Source organism: Eumetopias jubatus, unplaced genomic scaffold (assembly GCF_037043125.1).
Source record: "Eumetopias jubatus isolate StellerSeaLion01/CBP00866 unplaced genomic scaffold, mEumJub1_p1.0 scaffold_5, whole genome shotgun sequence".
Classification (NCBI taxonomy): domain Eukaryota; kingdom Metazoa; phylum Chordata; class Mammalia; order Carnivora; family Otariidae; genus Eumetopias; species Eumetopias jubatus.
The window spans coordinates 92,814,490-92,836,283 of record NW_028274811.1 but is presented as its reverse complement, the minus strand read 5'-3'; the positions used below and the strand labels follow the sequence as shown (position 1 = coordinate 92,836,283).

The 21,794-nt window shown below is 50.2% G+C and overlaps 1 protein-coding gene across 2 annotated transcripts in view; it reads right to left on the bottom strand.

The window, feature by feature from the left end:
• Nucleotides 1–21,794, bottom strand: part of SH3PXD2B (SH3 and PX domains 2B) — a 97,434-nt gene that overhangs the window by 66,658 nt on the left and 8,982 nt on the right. For both annotated transcript variants that reach the window (XM_088023674.1, XM_028102758.2), the window contains exon 2: nucleotides 45–125. In XM_088023674.1, the coding sequence (XP_087879800.1) occupies nucleotides 45–125 (81 nt within the window). The remainder of the gene's footprint in view (nucleotides 1–44; nucleotides 126–21,794) is intronic.

Sequence of the window (21,794 nt, the reverse complement as noted above, 5' to 3'; positions counted from 1 at the left end):
ACTTCTTCCTACACCGCAGCTCACTGGACACTCCAAATCCTTACCTGGAGGTCAAAGAACTTGCTGTAGCGCCGGTAAATGGCCTCCGTGGAGCCGCTGGACCATGTAACCCGGATGATATAGACCTACGAGAGGGACAGAGGAGACAGGCATTAACACCAGGGGAGCCCTGCCATCTCCAGGGCTCTGGAGCAAAGCACAGAGTTGAGTCAGAAAGACCTGGGTTTGAATCTCAGCTCTGCCGCCGACCAGCAGTATGGCTTGGACAAGTCACCTGCTCTCTCTGGGCCTCAGCTTCCTCCACAATAATATGGGTATAACCCCCACCTCTGAGAGCTATACAAAGGATTAAATGAAATCAAGAATGAGAAAGCATTAGCACCCAGCTCATCTCAGGAGATGGTGTTCTTTTCAGCACTGTAGGGATTTCTTGCTTTCCACTCAATCCACAGAGCCCCGGGGCTGGCTATTTTTCCAGTCATTCTTAAAAAGAATCAGCTCTGGGGCTTTTGCTCCAAACTTTGAGAAAGTCAAGCTCTCTTTTCTTTGAAGTTGGTGGGCTATTAGGATGGGGACCTGGAGCTGCTGGGGGCCATCTTCTCACCGCTTGGAAGGAGCCTGCCTGAGTATGAAGCCAGCATCAGTAGATTCCTATACCACAGTCTGACCCTGAGATCCAGCTCTGCTTGAAGCTCAGTCTACTCCTGTTCTGTCAAGTTTCCTGAGCCAATACATCTTGGGCCAAACCTGCCTTCTCAAGTTATTTTTGAAGCCAGTTTAAGTTGGGTTTCTGACACATGTAATCTAGTCCTGACTGATGCAGGATGGGAGGTAGGAGAGAGCTCTCTGAAGCCTGGAGACATCATGGTGCACTTTGAAGGACTTGGAAATGTTACTAGGAAACTTTCATTCAAAATGCGACAAGGTGGAGCAACTATGTGGGGGCTGGGGCCAGAGACCAGTGTGAATGCCAGGGACTTGCAGGAGAAGGGTCTCCAGGTGAGAAGAGATGAATAATGGAAAGATAAATCAGGACAAGATGGGAAGTGCCCTTGAGTGCCAAGCTAAGTCCACCAGGCATGACCTCTCCAAATCCAACACGCATTTCATTTCAAAGAAGCATGACAGAGAGGAAGAAACGTGAGCTCTAGAGTCAAGAAGCTCTAGACTCACACAATTTCCTAACCCTCAGAGCCACAGCTTCCTTAACTGTAAAGCGGGGTCAGCAAGTCCATCTCACACAGAGTTGTGATGATTATTAGAGGCCAAGCTCCAAGCTCTTTGCCTGGCAGAAAGGAAAAGGTCAAGAACTTTTAGTACCCTGCACTCTGATTCTCCAAAGCCTGCCCCACCCCTGTTCATAAAAAACAGGCTAATTCAACGTCAGGGATTTGGGCATCCCGGCCCAAACCCCTCCCTTGTTTGTACTCCCTGGTGCTGGGGCCTTCACGGAGCCAAAGAACAGGTCAAGGCATCCTTTAGGAATCCCCTTGGAAAGGTGATTTTCTGACAAAAAAGGACTCTGTCTCTGAAGCCACCTGAGTAGTTGTCAGTTTTATTTAAAAAAACTTCAATTCTGCCTCATCAAGACACCAGCACAGAGATTTTGAATGGCTCCCATTTGTCATTCATTCATTCACTGTACAACATTTAGTAAGTACCTCTTGTGTGCCAGGTACTCTGCTGGATGCTGGGACACAATGAGGAACAAGAGACACCTAGACCTTGCTCTTGGAGAGTGGGAAGATGGACAACAGACCAGCAGATAAGCAAGTAGGTACGTAATTGTAAGTTGCATTCAATGCTTAGGAAGGCCCCCAGAGCCTGCTGTGAGTGCACGAGAGGGGAAGGTGGGGCAGCTGGGTGTCCTTGGAAGGGAAGGCCTATCTGAGGAAGCAAGCATTGAACGGAGACCTGAAGGACAAGATGCTGGCCAGGAGAAGAGCTGAGAACAGAGTATTCCGGGCAGAGAGAAGACGAGTAAGGATACGGAGGCCAGGAAAGGCCAGACATGTCTGAGGTGGAGGAAGACCATCATGGCAAGCAGAGCCGGGGGAGGAGGGAGGCAGGGGTGGGGAGGCAGGCAGCGGTGGCATTACGAGAGGCTTGCAGGCCACAGGGAGGAGATGGGATTTTGTTCTATTAAAGAGTTTCAAGGGGTGGGGTTGTGTGACACGATTTAATGTATGTTTAAAAACGTTTCCTATATATCCTTCTGGCCACTGTGCGAAAAATGGTATGACGAGGAGCAGGGACACCACTAAGGAGGCCTTTCCATCATTGAAAGGGACTCAGCCAATCCAATGGCCCCAACTTCCAGATGGGTAAATTGAGGCCCAGAGAAGACCATACCAACAGTCCTGTCACCGGGGGATGCTTAAGCAAAGTTTGGATGACTATTTGTTAAGAACAATGCTAATGTGGATTAAAAAACAAAGAAAAAAAAAGACTGATCATCAAAGTCATTGTTTTCCTAAAACCAAAAAAAAGCATTCCCATAAATGGAAAAAAAAAATTCTGCTTACACAATTCATTCTCGATCTCTTGTTTACAGTTTTTTAAAGTTCTGTACATATGGTACAAGGACTCTGCAGCAGTCCTAATTGGTTTATTGGAATCAACCTCTGAAGACAATTTGATGCCTGCATTTTTAGGCACAGATCTAACTTTTTAATGAGAATTGTCCCAATGCAGGGCTTTGGCCTTGCCCAGGGTTTAGGGGTGGGTGAAAGGGCACACCCACTGGGTTCTGACGCCAGCCCTGCTACTGGGGGAGACTCACAGGCACCAACCTCTTTGGCCACAGTGTCCTTCTCTCTTAAACAGGGTGAGTAATTTCCCTTGAGGATTCACAGCAATCACTAACGCATGTGGGGCCTTGCCCAATGCCTGGCACACAGGAGGCGTGCAAAGCTAGTTTTTCCCGCATAGCAGTTGATCAGTATGCCTGCTTATCTGGTATTCCCTCTCGTCTTGGTAATAGCGCCTAATTTCCTTTGGAATGTCACCCCTCTCCCTTTCCTAGTCTTTGTGATAGGGAGGGGGCGTGCGTCCCAGGCCTGGCCAACCAGACTGCTGCCTGTCCCTGGCCACAACAGTGGTTCAGGGACAGGCACGTGACCCAAGCCAGGCCAACGAGACTCAATTCTGGGACTTTTGATGGTATGGTCAGGGAAGAGTCCCCTCTCCCCATCGTGATGGCTAATTGGGAAGAGAACTATGTGGAAAGCATCTGTCACACAGAAGCAAGCAGCCAAGAGGGAGAGAAAGGGCCTGAGTCCTGTGATATCATTTGAACCCCCAGATCCAGCATCCTGGACATTTCACGGCCACAAGCCAAAACCTTCCCTTTCTTGTTTAAGCCAGATTTAGTGTCTGTTACTTGCCACCAAAGCAGTCTACTTGACTTTTATTTTTTTATAATTTTTAAAGAGATTTTATTTATTTATTTATTTATTTATTTATTTATTTATTTATTTATTTACCGGAGAGAGAGAGAGAGAGAGAGGGAGAGAAAGAGAGAGAGAGCACACAAGCAGGGTGAGCAACAGGCAGAGGGAGAAGCAGATTCCCTGCTGAGCAGGGAGCCCGATGCGGAACTTGATCCCAGGACCCCGGGATCATGACCTGAGCCGAAGTCAGACGCTTAACTGACTGAGCCACCCAGGTGTTCCCTGACCTTGGCTTTTAGATTCTATCCCAAACCCATTTAACACGCAGTGTCCTTTTAAGGAATTAAAAGCAGATTTTTTCATGGCAGCATTATTCACAATAGCCAAATGATGAACAAATGTATTGTACACATACAATATTACATACATATTACTCAGCCTTAAAAAGGAAGGGCATTCTGACTCATGCTATAATGTGGATGAATCCTGAGGACATGATGCTCAGTGAAATAAGCCAGTCACAAAGAACAAATACTGCATGATTCCACTTATATGAGGTACCTAAAATAGTCAAACTCATAGAAACAGAAAGTCGAGTGGTGGTTACCAGGGGATGGTGAGGGGGATGGGGAGTTAAGTGTTTAATGGCCATGGAGTTTCAGTTTGAAAAGATAATGCAAGTTCTGGAGATGGATGGTGGTGACTGCCCAACAGTGTGAATGTACTGTTTTTTTCTTTAAAGATTATATTTATTTGTCAGAGAGAGAGAGTGAGAGAGAGAGCGCACACAAGCAGGGGGAGCAGCAGGCAGAGGGAGAAGCAGGCTCCCCACTGAGGAAGGAGCCCGATGCGGGACCCGATCCCAGGACCCTGAGATCATGACCTGAGCTGAAGGCAGATGCTTAACCAACTGAGCCACCCAGGCGCCCCAGTGTGAATGTACTTAATGCCACTGAGCTATACACTTAAAAATGGTTGCAATGGTAACATTTATGTTATATATATTTTTATCACACTTAAAGAAAATAACTGTTAACAAAAGTAGATTTCCTGCAGGGGTTTATGTAGTCCATGTCATGTTCCCCTGGAAACGACACTGGAACTTTCTCCACAGAATAGCCCTCAAACCGTGTGCTGCACATCTGAGAGAAGTTTGTGTCCAGAATGTATTTTTTTATAAAAAAACTCTCAAAACTCAACAGTAAGGAAACAACCAACATGATCACAAGATGGACAAGAGATCTGAACAGATCCTTCATCAAAGAGGATATACGGATGGCAAATAAGTACACAAGAAGATGTTTGACATCATTAGCCATTAGAGAAAGACCAACTGAAACCAGGAGATTATCACCATGTATCTATTAGAATGGTTAGAAGAAAAAATACTGACAAACCAACAAAAACAAATGCTGACAAAAATGTGGGATCACCAGAACTCTCATCCATTGATGGGAAAGCAAGATGGCACCACCAGTCTGATGGATGCGGACCTACCAGGTGAAAGGTCATCGATAAGGGTTGCCACACAGTGTGAGAGTACCACCCCACAGATTACTTTCCCAGCAAAGGGGAAAATGCACCTTTTCAATGCAGATCTGGTGGTTAGACTGTGATGGGGCAATCAAACCTAGCATCACCAATAGAGAGACAAGCAGACACGCCGAGGTGATGCAATAAGAAATATACAAAATCTTCTGTCGAGTATTGTTGCCAAAATATGAAACCTGAATCTCAAAGCCTCTTGACCTAAGTTCCAATTTACAGAAAGTAAAGGAGAAAGAGGAACAAGCTAAATGACACCACAAGGAAACAATCAGACAAATTCAGAATGTGGGATATTCTAGAAGACTACCAACAGGGCATAGTTCAAATGCTACTTCTTCCAGAAAGTCCTCTCTGACTGCTCCCTTCCTACCAATGTTAGGTTGGTCTCCTGCTGCAGATCTCCTTGGCACCCACTTCCTCATCACCAAGTCAATTATACTTGACTGCAATTGCTGTCTGCTTTCCCACTATGTTCTAAGTTTCATGAGAGGAGGGACAGTGCCCATCCTGTTCACTGAGTGCTCTATGTCCAGTGCAGAGCACGATGGAAAATCTATGCTTCGTGAAAAAACTGGAAAGAAACTGAGATGCCAGGAGGTCAAGCTCTCACAGATGGCAATGTCTATCCGAGGCAGGCCTGAGGTCTGTGGGAAGGGTGGCTAGCTCAGCCGTGTCTCTCAGAGGGTCCCACAGACTTGCCTCTCCACTCTGCTCCGTGCCCTGCTTTGCAACCCCTCCCACTGGCACGTCTGCTGAGAGTCTCAGGGAGCAGCCGGGGCTCCTTCCCTCTGGAAATGAGGAAACTGGTCTCTGAAGGCCCCGGAGGGTTTCCTCCTGCTCCCTCACAGGAGGCCTTGAATCGGAATTGGCCACCATGGAAATCCCTTCTTACTCAACCTCAGCAGCCAGACCTGCATGATTTACAAAGCCCAGACTCCCCAGGCCTGGCTTCCCCTCAGGCTGTGTCATCAGGGCCAGGAGTACTGGGTTTCCTCACTTCCTCTAAGTCAGTACAGAGAGGAATGGGTGGACGGAAGGGCTGTGGGGTGGGGTCTACTGCGACCAGGGTGCTTGGGGCAGAGGTGGGCAGATGGCTGGGCTGTGGTGTCTCCCAAATTTCCAGGAGCCTGCAGGCGAGGCTAACACATCTCACATTCTCCTAGCCAGGAATGTTGGCACAGAAGTGCAGTGACCCACCTGAGGTCACAAGTTTTGACGTTCAGAAGGAGGACTGATGCCGGCTCCCTCTAACCCCGACAGCCTTGCTGTAGCAGGGAATCATGACTCCACCCCAGCAGCTGCTGCACTACAGCTGGACTGTGGGTCTGTAGGCAGATGCAAGCTTGTTCTTCTGTTTTTGAGAGCCCACCAGGAAGCTGTGGAGTTTGGGGTTAAGATGGCCTAGATTCACCTCTGCTTTCATCTTGACTAGTTGTGTGGTCTTGGAAAAGTGGTTTAAACTCTGTGACTCAGCTTCCTCCCTGTGAAAAACAGGGATCATAACAGTATCAACCTCAGAATTGGGGTGACAATTAGGTGAGGATGTGCATGCAGAGTGCCTCACACAGGGCCTGCGTGGGGTAAAAGCGATCATGATCATCATCACTACGAGCCAAACACAGGGGCATAAAGCTGAGGGAGACCTGGTCTCTGCTCACTGCCTCTATAGAAGCTCCTCCCACAGCCCACTCACCTGCCCCCAGTTGCCCATTCCCAGGGCCCTGCCTCTTTCCTGGTCTTCTCCAGGCCCCAAGGGAGTCAGAGGCCTAGAACACAGGCCCAGCTCACCTGAGCCTGGGGCAAGCATTTCCTAGCTGTCCGGAGTCAGGGCCCTGTCCCCTCCACATGAGTGTGGGGAAGGCCCTGCCACCTCCCACCCCCATCCCCATCCCCGGACCTCAGCCTCAGCGGAGGGGAACTCTGTGTCCAGCCCAAATGCAGCGTCCCCAGGTAGCTGTGAGCCTGCTTGGTGCCAGGGCTTCACCTACCCTGGCCTTTCCTCCTCTTCCAAGGGTTGATGACTGTTTGAGTCCTAGGTCAGTGTGACCTTGCCAGGAAGTGCCCCACAAAGGACAAAGAACCAATCTACTCACGGATGTTGTGAGGTGTGGCCTGGGCCACAGCGACCCGTCTTCTGATGACTACCCTGTCCTGAGGCCTCCAGAAGCTACTTTTCCTCGACTTAGACTGCTTTCAGAAGACAGAAAAGGGGGAAAAAAAAAAAGCCCTCTGGCAGATGCTGAGAGTCCTTTTTGGACCCCCCACTTGAGAAGTGCCACCTGTCCTGCCCATCTCACAGCCACAACTGACTGTGCAGGGCGGACCAATCAGCTTCTCTCAGGAATCCGGAATCAGACCAGATGTCAGCACCAGCCAGAGCCACCTCCACACTTGGTGACAGACATCTGGTATGCAGAAAGGGACAAATGAAGGGGAGGCACAGGAGAGAAGCGGCAAGAGCCTGGCCTGGCTCCTGCCCGTGCTCCGGTTCTTGCTTCTACGACACACGACAGGGACCTGGGCCTTCTAGTCAACTCCCCTTTTGGCATGAAGAGGGTTTTTATGCAACTAAAAGAATTCTATGACATAGAGAAGAAAGTTCAGGTACTATATTAGGTAAAAAGAGTAGGCTAAAAAAAATGAATCTCAATCTCAAAAAAGTTATATATACTGTATATAAGTGTATGCGTGTGCATGTACATACATCATTTCTGGTAGTTATGCTCTATAAAGTCTTTGTGAACACTGATTTAGCAAGTACTGAACCACTGCTCCTGGGGGAAATACAAGGTTAGGGTCCTGCAAGCCTCTGGTCACATTTTCATGAACGGACCCATATATAGCTTGGTTGTTTCTGTTTAAAGACACCTCATTCGATGTGTACTGTAAATGCATTAACATTGAACTCCGGGCCAGCGACACTGTACCTCACACCTAAACGAAGGTTATCTAACCTACATGTTTTCCCCGTGGAGACACATCACAGCCTTCCCAAGCTTAGGAACGCCAGACAGCACTTCAGCATGATGTGTGGGGTCATTTCAAACAGTGAAATAACCAACAGGAAATACAAAAATGTAACAAAAAAAAGAAAAAGAGAAAAGTGGCACTGAAGGGATCATGAAAAAGACACTTGTTTTAAGGATCAGAGCTGAAAGCAGAAGGCAGAGTGTCACCTTGCTTAGCCTTAGCTGGGCGCACAGCGGGTGACACACACGTTTTGCTGCTCTGCACACGCCCGTGTCTACGAGGGACCACGTAAGTGCTACGAGTATTGAAGTTGGATCACAAATAAATTTTAGCCAGCAGGCGAATCCCCGAATACGGAATTTACAAATATGGCAGATTCACTGTACAGTATATAAATGTGTGTGTGTTGCGTATATAAACCAGTGAGATATACAGAATATATATCATATATAGGGTGTGCTTTGGGTTGGCAGGAATATGTAGGATTTTTTAAATTGTTTTTGAAGCTTTGTTTTTCAGATTTTCTTTTATAATCAGAAAAAAAGATGCCATTATCCCAGAAGGACAAAAGGAAGGGTCTGTGGCCCTCTTTCTTGTCTTGCGCCCCAGGACAGCATCTTCTCTGGGTCTAGGTAGAGCGGATGGCCCAGGTGGGGGTGTGGAGCGGGAGGAAACTGAGAGTTGGCAGATGGGGCCTTAGCTCTGTGAGTTAGGGTAAGTCCTCTGCCTCTTTGAGCCTTTGTTCTCTGAAAAATGGGGATAAAAATGCTTGTCTTTTCAACCTTATGGGCACTGTAAGATCGAATGAGATTTTTTTTTTTTTAAAGCTCCAGAAATGGAATCCATGTTGACTAGAATCTCAGCTGAGACAGAGATCTGTGATCCATTAGCTGTGGCCGGCGCTTGAGGGAGGGTGTTTGACGTGTGCTTCCTAAGCCCTCTGTCCTCACCTCCCCTGGTACCTGCGGCCCATGAGGGTGGAGGCTCCCTGTGCCTGGGGGGCCCCCATTAAGCATGCAGAAATTTAGGTCTCATTTCCAAGTGACAACAGCTAACGGGTCAGTTTGTCCATGAATAAAGATTTAAATCAGAACAAAGCTTAGAGGCCCTCGAGACAGGCCAGGAGCTGGGTCTGAGCAAAACTAAGTGGTGGGCCTCAAACAGGCCAAGCGCCTCCGTAGGCCCCAGCAGCCCCAGTAAACTGACATCCCTATCCCTGCAGACGCACTGGCCAGATCTCTGCCCAGGCTGCCGCTCCTGGAAGGGCCCCGGCGCTCCATCCGTAAGCCCTATGCCGTCCCCTCGCAGCAGGAAATGAGGATATGAGACAGCTGCCTCCCCGCCTCACGGGTGCTCTGATCTCATATGTTCTCATCATATGAACTCGAAAACATGAGAAGGCGTTTCTGCCCTGTGAATAAAATCTCTGAGGCACGGGAGAACATCCTCCAATATCACTTCACTTTGCAAATCTATTTAGTGGGGTTTTCGAGGGTTGGCAAAGAACCCATCTGAGAGTCCCAGCTGAGACTATTTAGAAGGGGTGGGGCCGCTGCACTCAAGACAAAGTGATTACGTTTTGGTCTGGGTTGCAATGGCCAGAGCTTTTACTTTTGGGGCAACGATTGCGGGTGCAGGTGGGGAAGGTTCTTGTCCAAGGGCTTTTCAAAGTGACAATCTTTCCTAAGATTACTGCGTCTCAAGGTACGCAGGAACTCGGAGTACACGAGCTGGTGTGAGCTGACACACGATCTAAGCACTAAACTGCAGGGAATCTCAGAGAGACAAAGTTAGTCTCTGCCATTCCCTTCCCTTTGGAAGTTTGGCAAAAATGGTTTTTGAACACTCTCTCCACTTGGCTGGTCTCTCTTCTTAAAGAGGAGACAGAAGACCCCAGGGCAGGCAACACTAGCCAGGAAGAACTTGAGCACATTGATTTTCCTTTTCCTTTCTATTTAGTTTCCTTCTGTTTCTAGCAAGTGCTACTGGTTTTCCATTTATGGGAGACAGCGAAAGCAGTACCTTTAAAAATAATTTAAGTTAAAAAATGGAGTCAATCTGAAGAAGAACACTGAATTAAGAATATGGAGCACAGGGGTTTGTGGACATGTTGGACACTGTGACGGTGCCCAGAGGCGGACGGAGAATGAGGGCAGTACTGTTGCAGGGACTCCCTTGCCATTCTCACTCTATCTGGACTTCTGTTGTTTGCCAGCCAATGAACCTACAGCACTTCTCAAGTGGGAGGTCCTCTCGCGGCTCCACAATGCTGGTGGGCTGTCTGGAATGACCTGGGAGATGGAAGAAAATATCTAAAGAGAGGGCACCAGTGGGGCAGAGGGGGCTGAAGCTGTTTTCCTGCAGAGGCTGTGAGAAAGGCGCATTATCAAGACAGAGATCTGTGATCCATTAGCAATCTCTGCCATGGGCGCAGGGATTGTAGGATGTGTGCGGCTGAATCCTCAGCATCCCTAATCTGGATCAACCCCTCCATTTACAAATGGGGATACGGATGGGCCAAGAGGTGCAGCAACCTGCCAAGAGTTACACTCTCAGCCATGGACTCTTTCCACTTCCACGGCAGTGTCCAAATTTCTATGCAAGATCCTCTGGCCCCTCTGGCCTCCTACCCAATGACTTGTCCAGAGCACTTTAGAACTGATGAAGCCAGTGGTTAGATTGGCCTGTAAGAAGTCCCTCATCCTGGTGAGGTGGCTGGGTCTCTGGGCTCTCCACCCTGGTTTCCATTAGGCAGCACCACTTTAGGCTCTTCTATATATGGAGCAGGGTGTAACCCAGCAGCCAGCCGGCCCAGCTGCCAGACCCTGGGGGTCCATGCTGCCACCAGGCAACCATGGTGCAGGTTCCAACAGGGCCTGGACTCTTCCACTGTCCACAGCCCTCCTTTGCCTGCTTCAGGCTGACGGCAGGGGGCTCTAAGACTTGCAAATATTTGAAAACCCTGCTCCAGACCATCCCTTATTTTATAGTTGGGGTTACGAGGTCAGAGAGGGGAAGGGACTTGTCCAGGCCATGCAGAGAGCGGACTGGAAGGTTGGAACCAGACCCAGGGGTCCTCCTGGGAGGTGCTGAGGATGCAGGAGCTCTGTTCCAAAATGCTATTTCTCAGATCTGAGGAGCAGCAGAGCCCCTTTTAGACGGAGGGAGGAAAACCTGTCTCTTACGCAGCACGCTGAGGGGCCCGGGCTTCTGCTCACGGGCCACATAATTTCTGCAGGGAGGCCTTGGCCCGGGATAACAGAAGCGGTCCTGTGCCGCAACCTTAAATACAAAAGCACGTGCTGCCCTGAAATCAGGCAGTGGTGTTAAGTTTCAAGAGCCAGAGGAACCCACTTCCTGTAGAGAAGGCTCCCGGGAATATGTCTAAGGGCACCCAGGAGACAGCAGACCCTGGTTTAAGAAACTGACTTTAAAAGATGGGTGCAACCGCCTCCCCCCTTAAGCTCCCACACTAACTGGGTTTTCTGGGTTGGCAGACCCTGGGACAGCCTGGTAATGACCGGCTGGGCTCCAGATCCACCTCTCTGGCAATATGCCGCCCTGGCCTGAGGTGGAGGAGCCCGGTGTGAGGGGGTGGGAGGCAGGGAGGGAGAGAAAGAAAGAAGGGTGGAGGAGAGAGGGAGGGAGCAGAGGCAGTTGGATGCGCTCCAAGGGCTTAACTAATGGGAAACATGATTCTGCTGCTCCCCATGGAGACCACGAGTTCCCTCTGGTTCCGATCTGTCGGCTCTCCCCAGCTGTCTACCCAACATCTGGCCTATGTAGGTCAGCACTCCCAACCTCCTTTTGCAATTGCAACATCCTGCAGTTTGTCTGATTGCCCAACACCCCCAGAGCAGAATCACCACCCGAACGGGCTGAAGATTGTGTATTTATCTTTTCAGAGAAAGTACATTAAGTTTATTCCTGGAGAAATGCTGCCAAGTGTCACGATGCCCCGGAGACCCAGGAGTTGATGGCAGGGTGTCCCGGTGGGGCGGGACCAGGGTGAGTGGGGGCCCAAGACAAGAGCACTGACCATGTTGGGGATGGTGCTGCTGTGTTCTGGCCCTGTGCTGAGCGCTTTATGAACACAGTGTGCAATCCTCAGCGGCTGCCCGCCAGGAGGGTGGGGCTGCCCTCAGGGCAGAGGAGGAAACCCAGGCCTGAGTGGAGTGGAGTGGTGACGTGGCCTGCTTGAGGTCACACAGCTGGGAAGAGCAGGTGACATCAGGGATTGAATCCCAGCCCCTTCAGCCTCTGAGGTCCCCTGTCCTCCTAGCTTCCCAAGGCCAGGCCTCAGGTGCCCTGGGCCCAGGCCAGACCTTTCCCGTCCTCCCATCAGCGTCAGGAAGCACCACGCTCAGGCTTCACAGCTAAGTGACACACTGGGGGTGGCCGGCTGCCAATTTTTCTTTTTTTTCCCCTCCATCTTTTCAATTAAGTGAATGCTTGGAAAGGGGCCCAAATACAAGTGCTGGAAGCGCAGGTTGCAGGTAAGATGCTCCGGTTTAGGACTGTGTTCCCGCCGCTCCTTGTCCATAGTGTACGCGGTGACTGCGCAGGTGGGGCCGAGGGTCTCTGACTCCCCGTGGGCAGAGGGGTGCCAGGCTGGGATGAAAATCTAATTGTGTCTCTCTCCTCTGCTTCAAACACTTCATTCAGTTCATTCACCCACTCACGCGTTCAGCAAATAAGACAGAGTGCCTACTGTGTACCATGCTCCCTTCCAAGGGCTGGGGCTCTAGCCATGGAGACAGAAGCCCCTGCCCTTCTGGAGCTTTCCGCCTTGTCAGGGAAGGCAACAACAGCATGCTGTGGGGCTTAGGGGACCTCCTCCCGCTCTGACCCAGCCAGGCTCTCCCTTGCCTCCTGGCCCTGCACGTGCCATGGCCTCCGGCAGGAATATCTCTCCCTTTGCTTGGCTAGCACCTCTTTACTTCTCAGATGCCAACTTAGGAAGCCTTTGGAGACCTCGGATCTGGCTCTTCCCATTCTATGGGTTCCCACAATGACGGGGGCTGCCCTCTCTCAGTACACATGTCTCTGAGTGTGCTGTTCCGTCACCCCCTCTCCCACATCTGTCTGGGGCACCATGCGTCTGCCAGTGCCTGGTGACATTAGGCTCTTGGGAATTGTCTGGTGAAAGACAAAAAGGCAGACGGACAGACAGACAGGCAGGCAGGCAAAGAGACAAAAAGCCAAGACAGGGCCATACAGTCATAAATCAAGGTGACCTCACTCAAGGCTCTCTTGTGTCTGGAGAGTAACAATGCTCTTGAAATGGCTGAATGGACAGCTTAACTGCCAAGGGTACTAGAAACAGAACCAGCTTTGTGACAGAGGAGAATGCAGGCATGGGGCCCGACCCTGGAAGAGAAGTCCACATCTCACCCCTAGGCTTCTCACAACAGGCGACAGAGAGAAAGAGAACATCACAGGAGCAAGTTCAACTACAAGTGGAGGCATCATCCCACTGCATTCAAGAGTTAGGCCAGCCTGAGGGAATTCTCTGGAGGGGGAGGGGGAGAATGAGGAAACTGTTCTGTAACCCGTCTGTGGTGGTGGTCACAAGAACCCACACACGCATAAAAACTCAGAATGCTATATCAAAAAAGGGAATTTTACTGCACACAACTAAAATTTAAAAATAATAAATATACACACACCAATCACTCCTTAATGTTATTAAAAAACAGACAGGCACTGGCTTTAGAGTACCGGGGTATGAATCTTGGCCCTATAGCTTGAAGCTGCTGTGTGACTTTGTGAGTCAACAATGCATGGCTCCGAGCCTCCACTTTCTCATCTGTAAAATGGAGAGAATAGCATCTACTTTTTAAGGTTGGCTAAGGATTATAGGAACTAATGCACAACAGGTGCTTGGCACACTGCCTGACTGTAGGCAGCTTCCAGCACTATCACTGATAACCCCATTGCAGAGATGAGGCACTGGAGGCTCAGACAGTCTGTCTCTCCTGGGCCAACTCAAATCTTTCGAGGTAAGCTATGTTGAAAGGAAAAGTCAGGAATGTCATGCTGTGAAACCCAATCAACTGTCCCCTCCTCGTGTGCCCACACACAGAGCTGCCCACCCTTGGAGCCTGTCCTTCCGTCACTGCCAGAGTCTCATCCAGATGGTGGGCAGCAGGAACCACTTCCAAGCTGGCCGGGCTACCTCAATTCTTCTAGACTGAGACACAGAATTGGTGGAAACACTCGCTGGTCCGGGTGCGCAGCTCCAGCCTGGGCCTTGGCTGCCAACACACGTCCTCGCACACATCTGGCCCGAAGCAGCATGGGGAACTTTCCAATGGCAAGCAGAGGTGCTGGCAGCTGGAGTCCCGGCTTGCTGAAACCAACCTGAAGGCTGGCTTTCTAGGAAAGCCTCCAGGGCAGGCACTTAGGGCTTGTGGGATCTCCACGGCTGCCAGGCCTCAGAGGAGCCCTGGGCCATGCAGGAAACAGCTGAGAGATTTCACGTTGGGGCCTCTCCTGTGTGAACAGGGCTGCCTAGAGAGAAGTGGGCAGCCAACATGAGCACCCACTATGTGCGAGGCATACAGACAGTAGGGATAAAGCTGCCCAGGTAATGAAAAATGATCAAAATGGGCCACACTTATTGGGCTGATCAGGGACTATGCCAAGTACTTCATTTATGTTATGTCGTGAGATCTGGAGACTCGGAAAGGGTAACTGGCTTACCCAAGGTCACAGAGCCACCGTGTGACAGAGCCAAGGTCTAAACCCCAGCTGTGTGACATGGTGGGGAAAAGCTCAGTATGTGTGGTCGGAGGGGTCTCAGCGCTTACCTAAAGGGTCCAGCACAGTGCCTAGCACATAGGGGGTCTCAATAGAGAAGACATTAGTAGAATCCTCTCAGGGCCACAGACCCCCTAAGAAGCACTCTCTAGCCACTGTGGGGGCACAGAGGGGATGAGGGTTCATTCTGTAGGGGGCGCGTAGAGAGACTCTCCAGATGAAAAAAAAAACAACTGCTCTGGATCTTGAGGGATGAGTAGGAGTTTTCTGAATGAGGACCAACACCTAATGACCACTTACTAAATCCCCAGCACTCTGCTCTCAGGAAACCCTACAGAGTGGACCCTACTATCCACCCCATTTCATAGCGACATTAGACAGGTTAGGTCACTGGCCCAAAGCCATGCAGCTGGTTAAGGAGGATGCCAGAATTTGAACCAGATGTGTTTTACTTCAGAATGCCCAATCCTAACCAAGAAGACCAGGTGAAAAGTGAGTCATGTGGATCATAAGCAACTGTGTTCACTTCCCCTGCTCCCAATAACAGCAGAGCTGAGAATCCTGCCTCTACCACTTACCAGCCAGGTGACTTCGGGCAACAACTCTGTTTTGAAAAGTAAATAAGGTCCCACGTGGGAAGTCGAGGACAGTGCTGCGAGCGGCAGGTGCTCTCTAATGTATAGAGGAAATGAGCTCATAAACCCGTGTTCAGCCCCAACCACACGTGCTATCCCTGACAGGTGCCCAAACCTGGTTGCACAGTACATTTGGGGCAGAGTCTGACCCCAGCCAGCCCCTCCCACTCCCTGGGTTCAAACCTTGGCCCTGTTATTTCCTAGCTGCATGGCCCTGGGCAAGTCCTTTCTCAGCCCAAGACCTATCTCAGCCTACTTCTCCATCTATTAAAATGGGGGTACTAGTGGTGCCTTTCTCATGGGGTGATGGTAAGGATCAGGTGATTCTATGCACGCAAAGCTCTAAGTACAGCACCAGGTACACAGCAGCTACTCAATAAAGAACGGTTGTTGTTACTTCTCCCCCAACCTAGAGTCAGTGGGTGCAAAGATAATGAAATGTATGTAGAAGCCTGGCTATTCTTGATCCTACCAGGCAGAGATCAGAAGACCCCAAAAGTCTGGGACCTTCTAAAACAAGGTCAAATGGACTTGGGACCTCCAAGACGGGAGGGAGCTCAGTGGAGAAGGAGGTGGGAGCCAGGGGGGGCCGGAAAGGTTTAGGAGAGAGGCCAGAGCAAGGGGTCCAGCAGCCAGCTCTCGTCCTGGGCCCTCCCTTCCCCGCTGGTCATGCTGCCTCCTTACTGGCTATCTCTTCCACCACGCAGCCTCAGCTCAGGCCTGGGCCATCTCATCTTGGATGCCAGCGGCTGTTCCCACAAGGTCCTCCGGCCCCTCTGCTCACCCTAACAGGGATATTTCTAGAACACAGCATCTGACTGGATTCCCTTCCTCCTTAGTCTCTCTAGTGGTTCCCTCTTAATGAAAAACAGCAAAAACAAAAATACCGATTCACATTTAATGAGCACTTCCTTACTCCTGGCCATGCTACTGGTCCTTATTCCCTTATGGGGCAGGACTTATTGTTGCCCCCATTTTACGGATGGGGTAACCGAGTCTGGAGGAGCTGATGGCCTTATTTAGTTCAGGCCAACACAGTCACCGGCCTGGGTTTCTGCAACGGCTCCCTGTCTGGCCTCCTGCCTCTAGGGGCCATTTTGGCTCTGCCTCGGTGGGGCTGTGGACAAGGGCTGGACCAGGAGATGCTGGGCCTGGATCAAGAGTCTAGATGCCAGGACCTGGATTCAACAAGTGAACAGGAGGGCTCAGGAAGAACACTCCAAAGTTTGGAAAGGTAACTGACACAAATCCTTCCTGTCACCCTCCAGGTCCCCAACCAAAGCCAAAGACACCGTAGCAGAAAACTGTAGAAGCTGAGACTATCTAAACGAGGGTCAGAAATGTGGGATTCCAAAGAGGCTCTCAGGGAGTCTCAGTCTACAGCTGCTATTTGCTGGGCCAGGGGGCCCCAGGGAATGCTGGGAGCTCTCCCAGCCACGAGGCGAGGCCACGCTACACAGAACAGGCAGCCCAGCCTCAAAACAGCAATAATGCCAACCGCACATACTCCGAGTTTGACGGACGTGGGTTCCAATCCTGGCCATGCCATGTCCTTGAGCAAGCTCCCTGGGAGCCTCAGTTTCCCCATCCGTAAAACAAGGATGCTAATAATAGTATTTCCTGTCTCTCAGGGCTGTTGTAATGTATAAATGGGATAATGTCTGTAAGATGCCTGGTCTAGTGGTGGACATTAACCTCCTTCCATGCAGGCAGACTGGGTTCCTTAGGCCAAAATCAAATCCAGATCATTGGGGTGAACCAAGTGAAACTGTTATTTGTATGGGTAAAAAACTGACAATTTCATATGGTTCAACCCAATAGCATCCCAGAGGGCCGGAGGATCCCTTCCACTTTCAGTGGACAAGACTAAGAATTACAGTTGTTTTTCTCGTGAGTGTTTACTACGTGTCATGTACTGGGGTGAGTCCTCCATTTATAGACGAAGAAGATACGGAGGGTCTGAGAGGTTAAGTAACCCCCCCAAAACTGCATACCTAGAAAGGGACACATCTAGGATTCGCATCCAGGTCTGGCTGCCTCCAAAGCGTGTGCCTTAACAACTATGACACAATGCTCGGTCTGGTGCCAACAGGAGGTCATCACGAGGAATCTGACTGTCTCAGCTGAACGATGGCAGTATCCATCACCCTAGAATCATGGGACCGTGGAATTGAGGGGGCCTAGGCAGTCATGGCTTCATTCAAGGAACATACTTGGCACCTGTTCTGAGTCAGGCCCTGGACTATGTGGGGTTCAGGCTGGGTGGCCTGAGAAAAGAAGACAAGTCAACAGATGACCAGCCCCAGTGTGTGGGCACCACAATGGGTTGCCCCTGGGAGGCTCCACATCAAAGCTGGGTGCCCTGGTTGGGTGACAGGCAGAAGGAGGCGAACTAACCTAGAATACTCCCCAAACAACCACCCCCTACCCCAAAGTCCAGCCTCATCTCGTCCTATTGGGCTTGGGGACATGGAGGAGAAAAGAACTTGATGAGAATCTGGAAGGACTAAGCTCTCAGACCCTGGGGGGATGGCCACCTATGAGAGGTCTCATAAGGGGAGAGGGATTCCTGCACCAGATAAAGTAGGGCGGCTGCAGAAGAGGGTTCTAAGCTTTATACAGCCAAAGAGCCCCTTTTCCTGCAAAAACCGTATGTGATCCCTAACGGCCAGGTTCTGAGACTATGCTTGGCCAGCCCTGTGCCCACGCCCTGCTGGGCTCCTCATCTGGCAGAGATTATTCTGCCCAGCCTCAATTTGAGCTCCTTTGTGGACTTTTCTGCTGGCTTCTCGTGCTTCACATACAAGGAAAATAGACAGCCAGGCAAGCAGGCTCCCCTCCTTCTCGCTCCCTCCTGGAAGCTTTCCTGCCTCTACCATACTACACTGTCCTTTCCCCTCTAGAGAAACTCGGGGTGATACACAAAAATGTAATGCTATATAAAACAGAATATGATTCCTCACAGCCCCTGAGTCTTGATGTACCTCCTACGAGGCCGCACCGCATCGCTGTTTCCATTCTGCAGTGGGGCAAGGAAGGCAGAGGGAGGTCAAGGGGCTAGTTCAGTCCAGCCAGCACTAAGCCGTCCAGCAGCAAAGTCCAAGCTCTTAAAACTGCCCACGTTTCCACCACCAGGAACGATGTTTTGGGCTCTTCCCTAGACCCTTTTCCATACATTGAAGTACTTTCCAAAATCAAGATCACACTGTATACATAATTTGTATTTTTCACTTGCATTCTACAGTGAGCATTTCCTATTCATTAAAAATTCTTTGAGGGGCGCCTAGGTGGCTCAGCTGGTTAAGCGACTGCCTTCAGCTCAGGTCATGATCCTGGAGTCCCGGGATCGAGTCCCGCATCGGGCTCCCTGCTCAGCGGGGAGTGTGCTTCTCCCTCTGACCCTCATGATCTCTCTCTCAAATAAATAAAATCTTTAAAAAAATAAAAATTCTTTGAAAAAACTATTTTTAGAGGACCCTTAATAGTCCACTGAAGGCCATGTATCATCTAATCATACCTCCAGTGAGAAACATCAAGTTTACTTTCAAGGTTGTTTTAATTACTGCACTGCTAAATATCCAAATATATAAATCTTCTGGGAAAAGTGCTTTAAATCACGGGGGGGGGGTGCATCCTAGGCTTGTCCATTTAGAGGATGTTTCTCGATGTGCAGTCATGCCAGACCACCTGAGTTGCTTATCCTGGCAAGTAATGGTGATAGGGATGATGGTAAAGATAATACTAATGGGTAACCATCCAGCATTTTCACATGCTAGGCTCTGCTCTAAACCCTTTAATGTGAAACAACCCACCGTAGGTACTATGCTTCTTCTCATTTTTATAGATGAAGAAACTGAGGCACAGAGAACTTAAGACGCTTACTCCAGGTCACACAGCTGGTAACCAGCAGAGCCGGTCAAACCCATGCCACCTGCCTTCCAAGCCCAAAGTTGGAAACTTCTACCCACAAGTCTTTTTCTCGCTCTCTTTTTTGGTGCCACAGACCCCTTTGACAATCTCACGAAACCTATGGGCCACTTCTCAGAATGATTTAAAATAAAATAAGGCACTCAGGATTCCAAATGAAACATTATACTGATTACAATAAAAATGTTTCAAAAGACAAAATGGTGAATATATTAATGCAATAATGAAATCCAGTGGCAGGTTGAGTAACACCACAATTCTGAACTAGTAAATCATCTACTTACTACCAGCAGACGATAAATGATCTTTGGGATCCATGCAACAGCTGTAAGGTGATATGAAAATAGAAGGGAATTTCTTTAAAAAAATTTTTTTTTATTTAAATTCAATTTAGGTAACACAGAGTGTATTATTAGTTTCAGGGATAGAATTTAGTGATTGATCAGCTGCATACAACACCCAGTGCTCATTCCATCAAGTGCCTTCCTTGATGCCTATCACCCACCCCCCTCCCCTCCAGCAACAGAGGGGAATTTCTACTGGTGAGAGAGTCCCAGGTATTACTAACATCACTGAGCGTTGTTGCCTTCATTCACTATGGAAGGTATTGCTAACTTAGGGTCGGAGGTTGATGAAAATAAAGATGATTTTTTCCCCTTCGAAGTTCAGGACTCTCTGAATTCTACCTGCGTTGAGAACTCCTCTGCTAGTCGGCCTTCCCCGTCCAGAGCACACTTCTCTGTCCCAGTGAGGAAGGGGCCACCCAGGCCTCAGACCCCCTCCTGGCCCCACGCCAGGCCCCATCACGGCCCGAAGGCTGTGATGATGTGTTCCAAACAGATGGTGACCTCCATGGGGACAAAGGCTGCCTGGCTATCTTAGCCTCTCTCCGGCTCGGGGCTAGGCTTGGCCCAGGGCAGACAACAAACCCACATCTGTCCAACGGACTGCCAGCCAAGGTGGCCTGAAGCCAAAGGCGGCTGATTCACACCTTGGCTGGGTAGGAGGAAATGGTGACGGCACTGCGTGGGTTTCCAGCTTTCTCTGCCAATGCAGTGGGCAGGGGGTCCGTGCAATTCTGCTTAATTAAGCAGAACGAGAAAATATTACCCTTATGTGCTTTAAGGCAATGTTTCCCTTCATCTCTGGGGAGAGAACTGACTGTACCCTATAGTCCATAATAGGCACAGAGCTGAGGGCGATCCTGGGCAAATTACTCCACCTTGCCAAGCCTCAGTTTCCACACTTGTGAAATGGGCTGATAACAGTACCCACGTGGCAGACATCAACTGCTTCCACCTGCCCCTTCTTCCAGCAACCGTACCCTGAGTCTCCAATGACTCTCTCTCCGGGGGCTATTTGCAACTCAGGGGGGACTCTCTCTCCCAATATCCGGCCCTTGCCTGGCCAAAGGATGGTCAAGTGATCTGGCTGGGCCACTTGGACTCTCTCTTCCTAGAACTGGACACTTGAGTGGCCCAAGGCCTGAGGGATGGTGCAGCTGCCTGCCGCTGGTGATGCTCTGACTCCCCCCAGCAGCTCCTCCTCCCAGGGTGGCTCCGGCTGGCTGGGTCCCTTCCCCACCCCTATTCTGCCAGAGCCATCTTTCCACACATTCCCTACAGCCTAAGTTAGCCAGGTGCATTTCTGTCACTTACATCTCATGGAGGTGCTGACTGGATTCAGGGATATAAAGCATGAAAAGGCTTGAGCACTTAAGAAGCACTCAGATAAATGATACCCATTCTATAATAAGAATAAAAAATTACTATTAAGGCTTGAGAACAAAACAAGTCTGGAGTTATTTAATCCTCCCCAAACTTCAGAATTCCTACTGGCTCTCACAGCCCCCTCTAATATTTCCCTCCCAGCCCTCCCGCCCGACTTTATCTTCACGGTCTGCACACAGCCCTCCTGTGGACAGGTGCTCTCTCTCCCTGCAGCCTCCCACGTTTTGTCTGTGCTCTGCCCCCTCCATCCTCCTGTGGAAGGCCTTTCTACCCACCCAGCCAGCGGGAGGGCCCCTGAGTACCAGCCCCCCACCTACTCCAGGGACTTCCTCTTGGACACCTCTGGGCCCAAGCCCTGGCCCCCGGCCCGTGCGGCCTGGGGCTGTGCCCTTCTTGAGGGTGAGGCTCGTGCCTTCTATTCTTTTGTGGTTGTTGGCCCACTCAGGAGCCCCTGCGTCCTGCTGGCTCCCCCCCCACCTGTCAGGCTTCATCTCCATCACTCGAATCTCTCCTGCTTCTTTCAAACGCACCACATACCGGGGTTTCCACTTCTTTGCCTTCTTGGTCTCAGCCCGAAATCCCCTCCCCTTCCTCCACTTGCAGCATCCCTCCCCGGCTTTGGCTTTGTGATCAGCCTTGGGTCACCTCCGCCATGCTGCCTTGTCCAAGTCTTCCCCAGAACCCAAGTGCACAGGCCTCTGCTCATTCCCCAAGTTCCAGACTAGCTCTGAAACATCCTGTCTGCCTGTCTCTCTCAGGACACTGACCTCCTTCAAGTCCGAATTCCTGGTTTGTGTATCTGTAGATCATCCCTGCACTTCAAAGTGCCT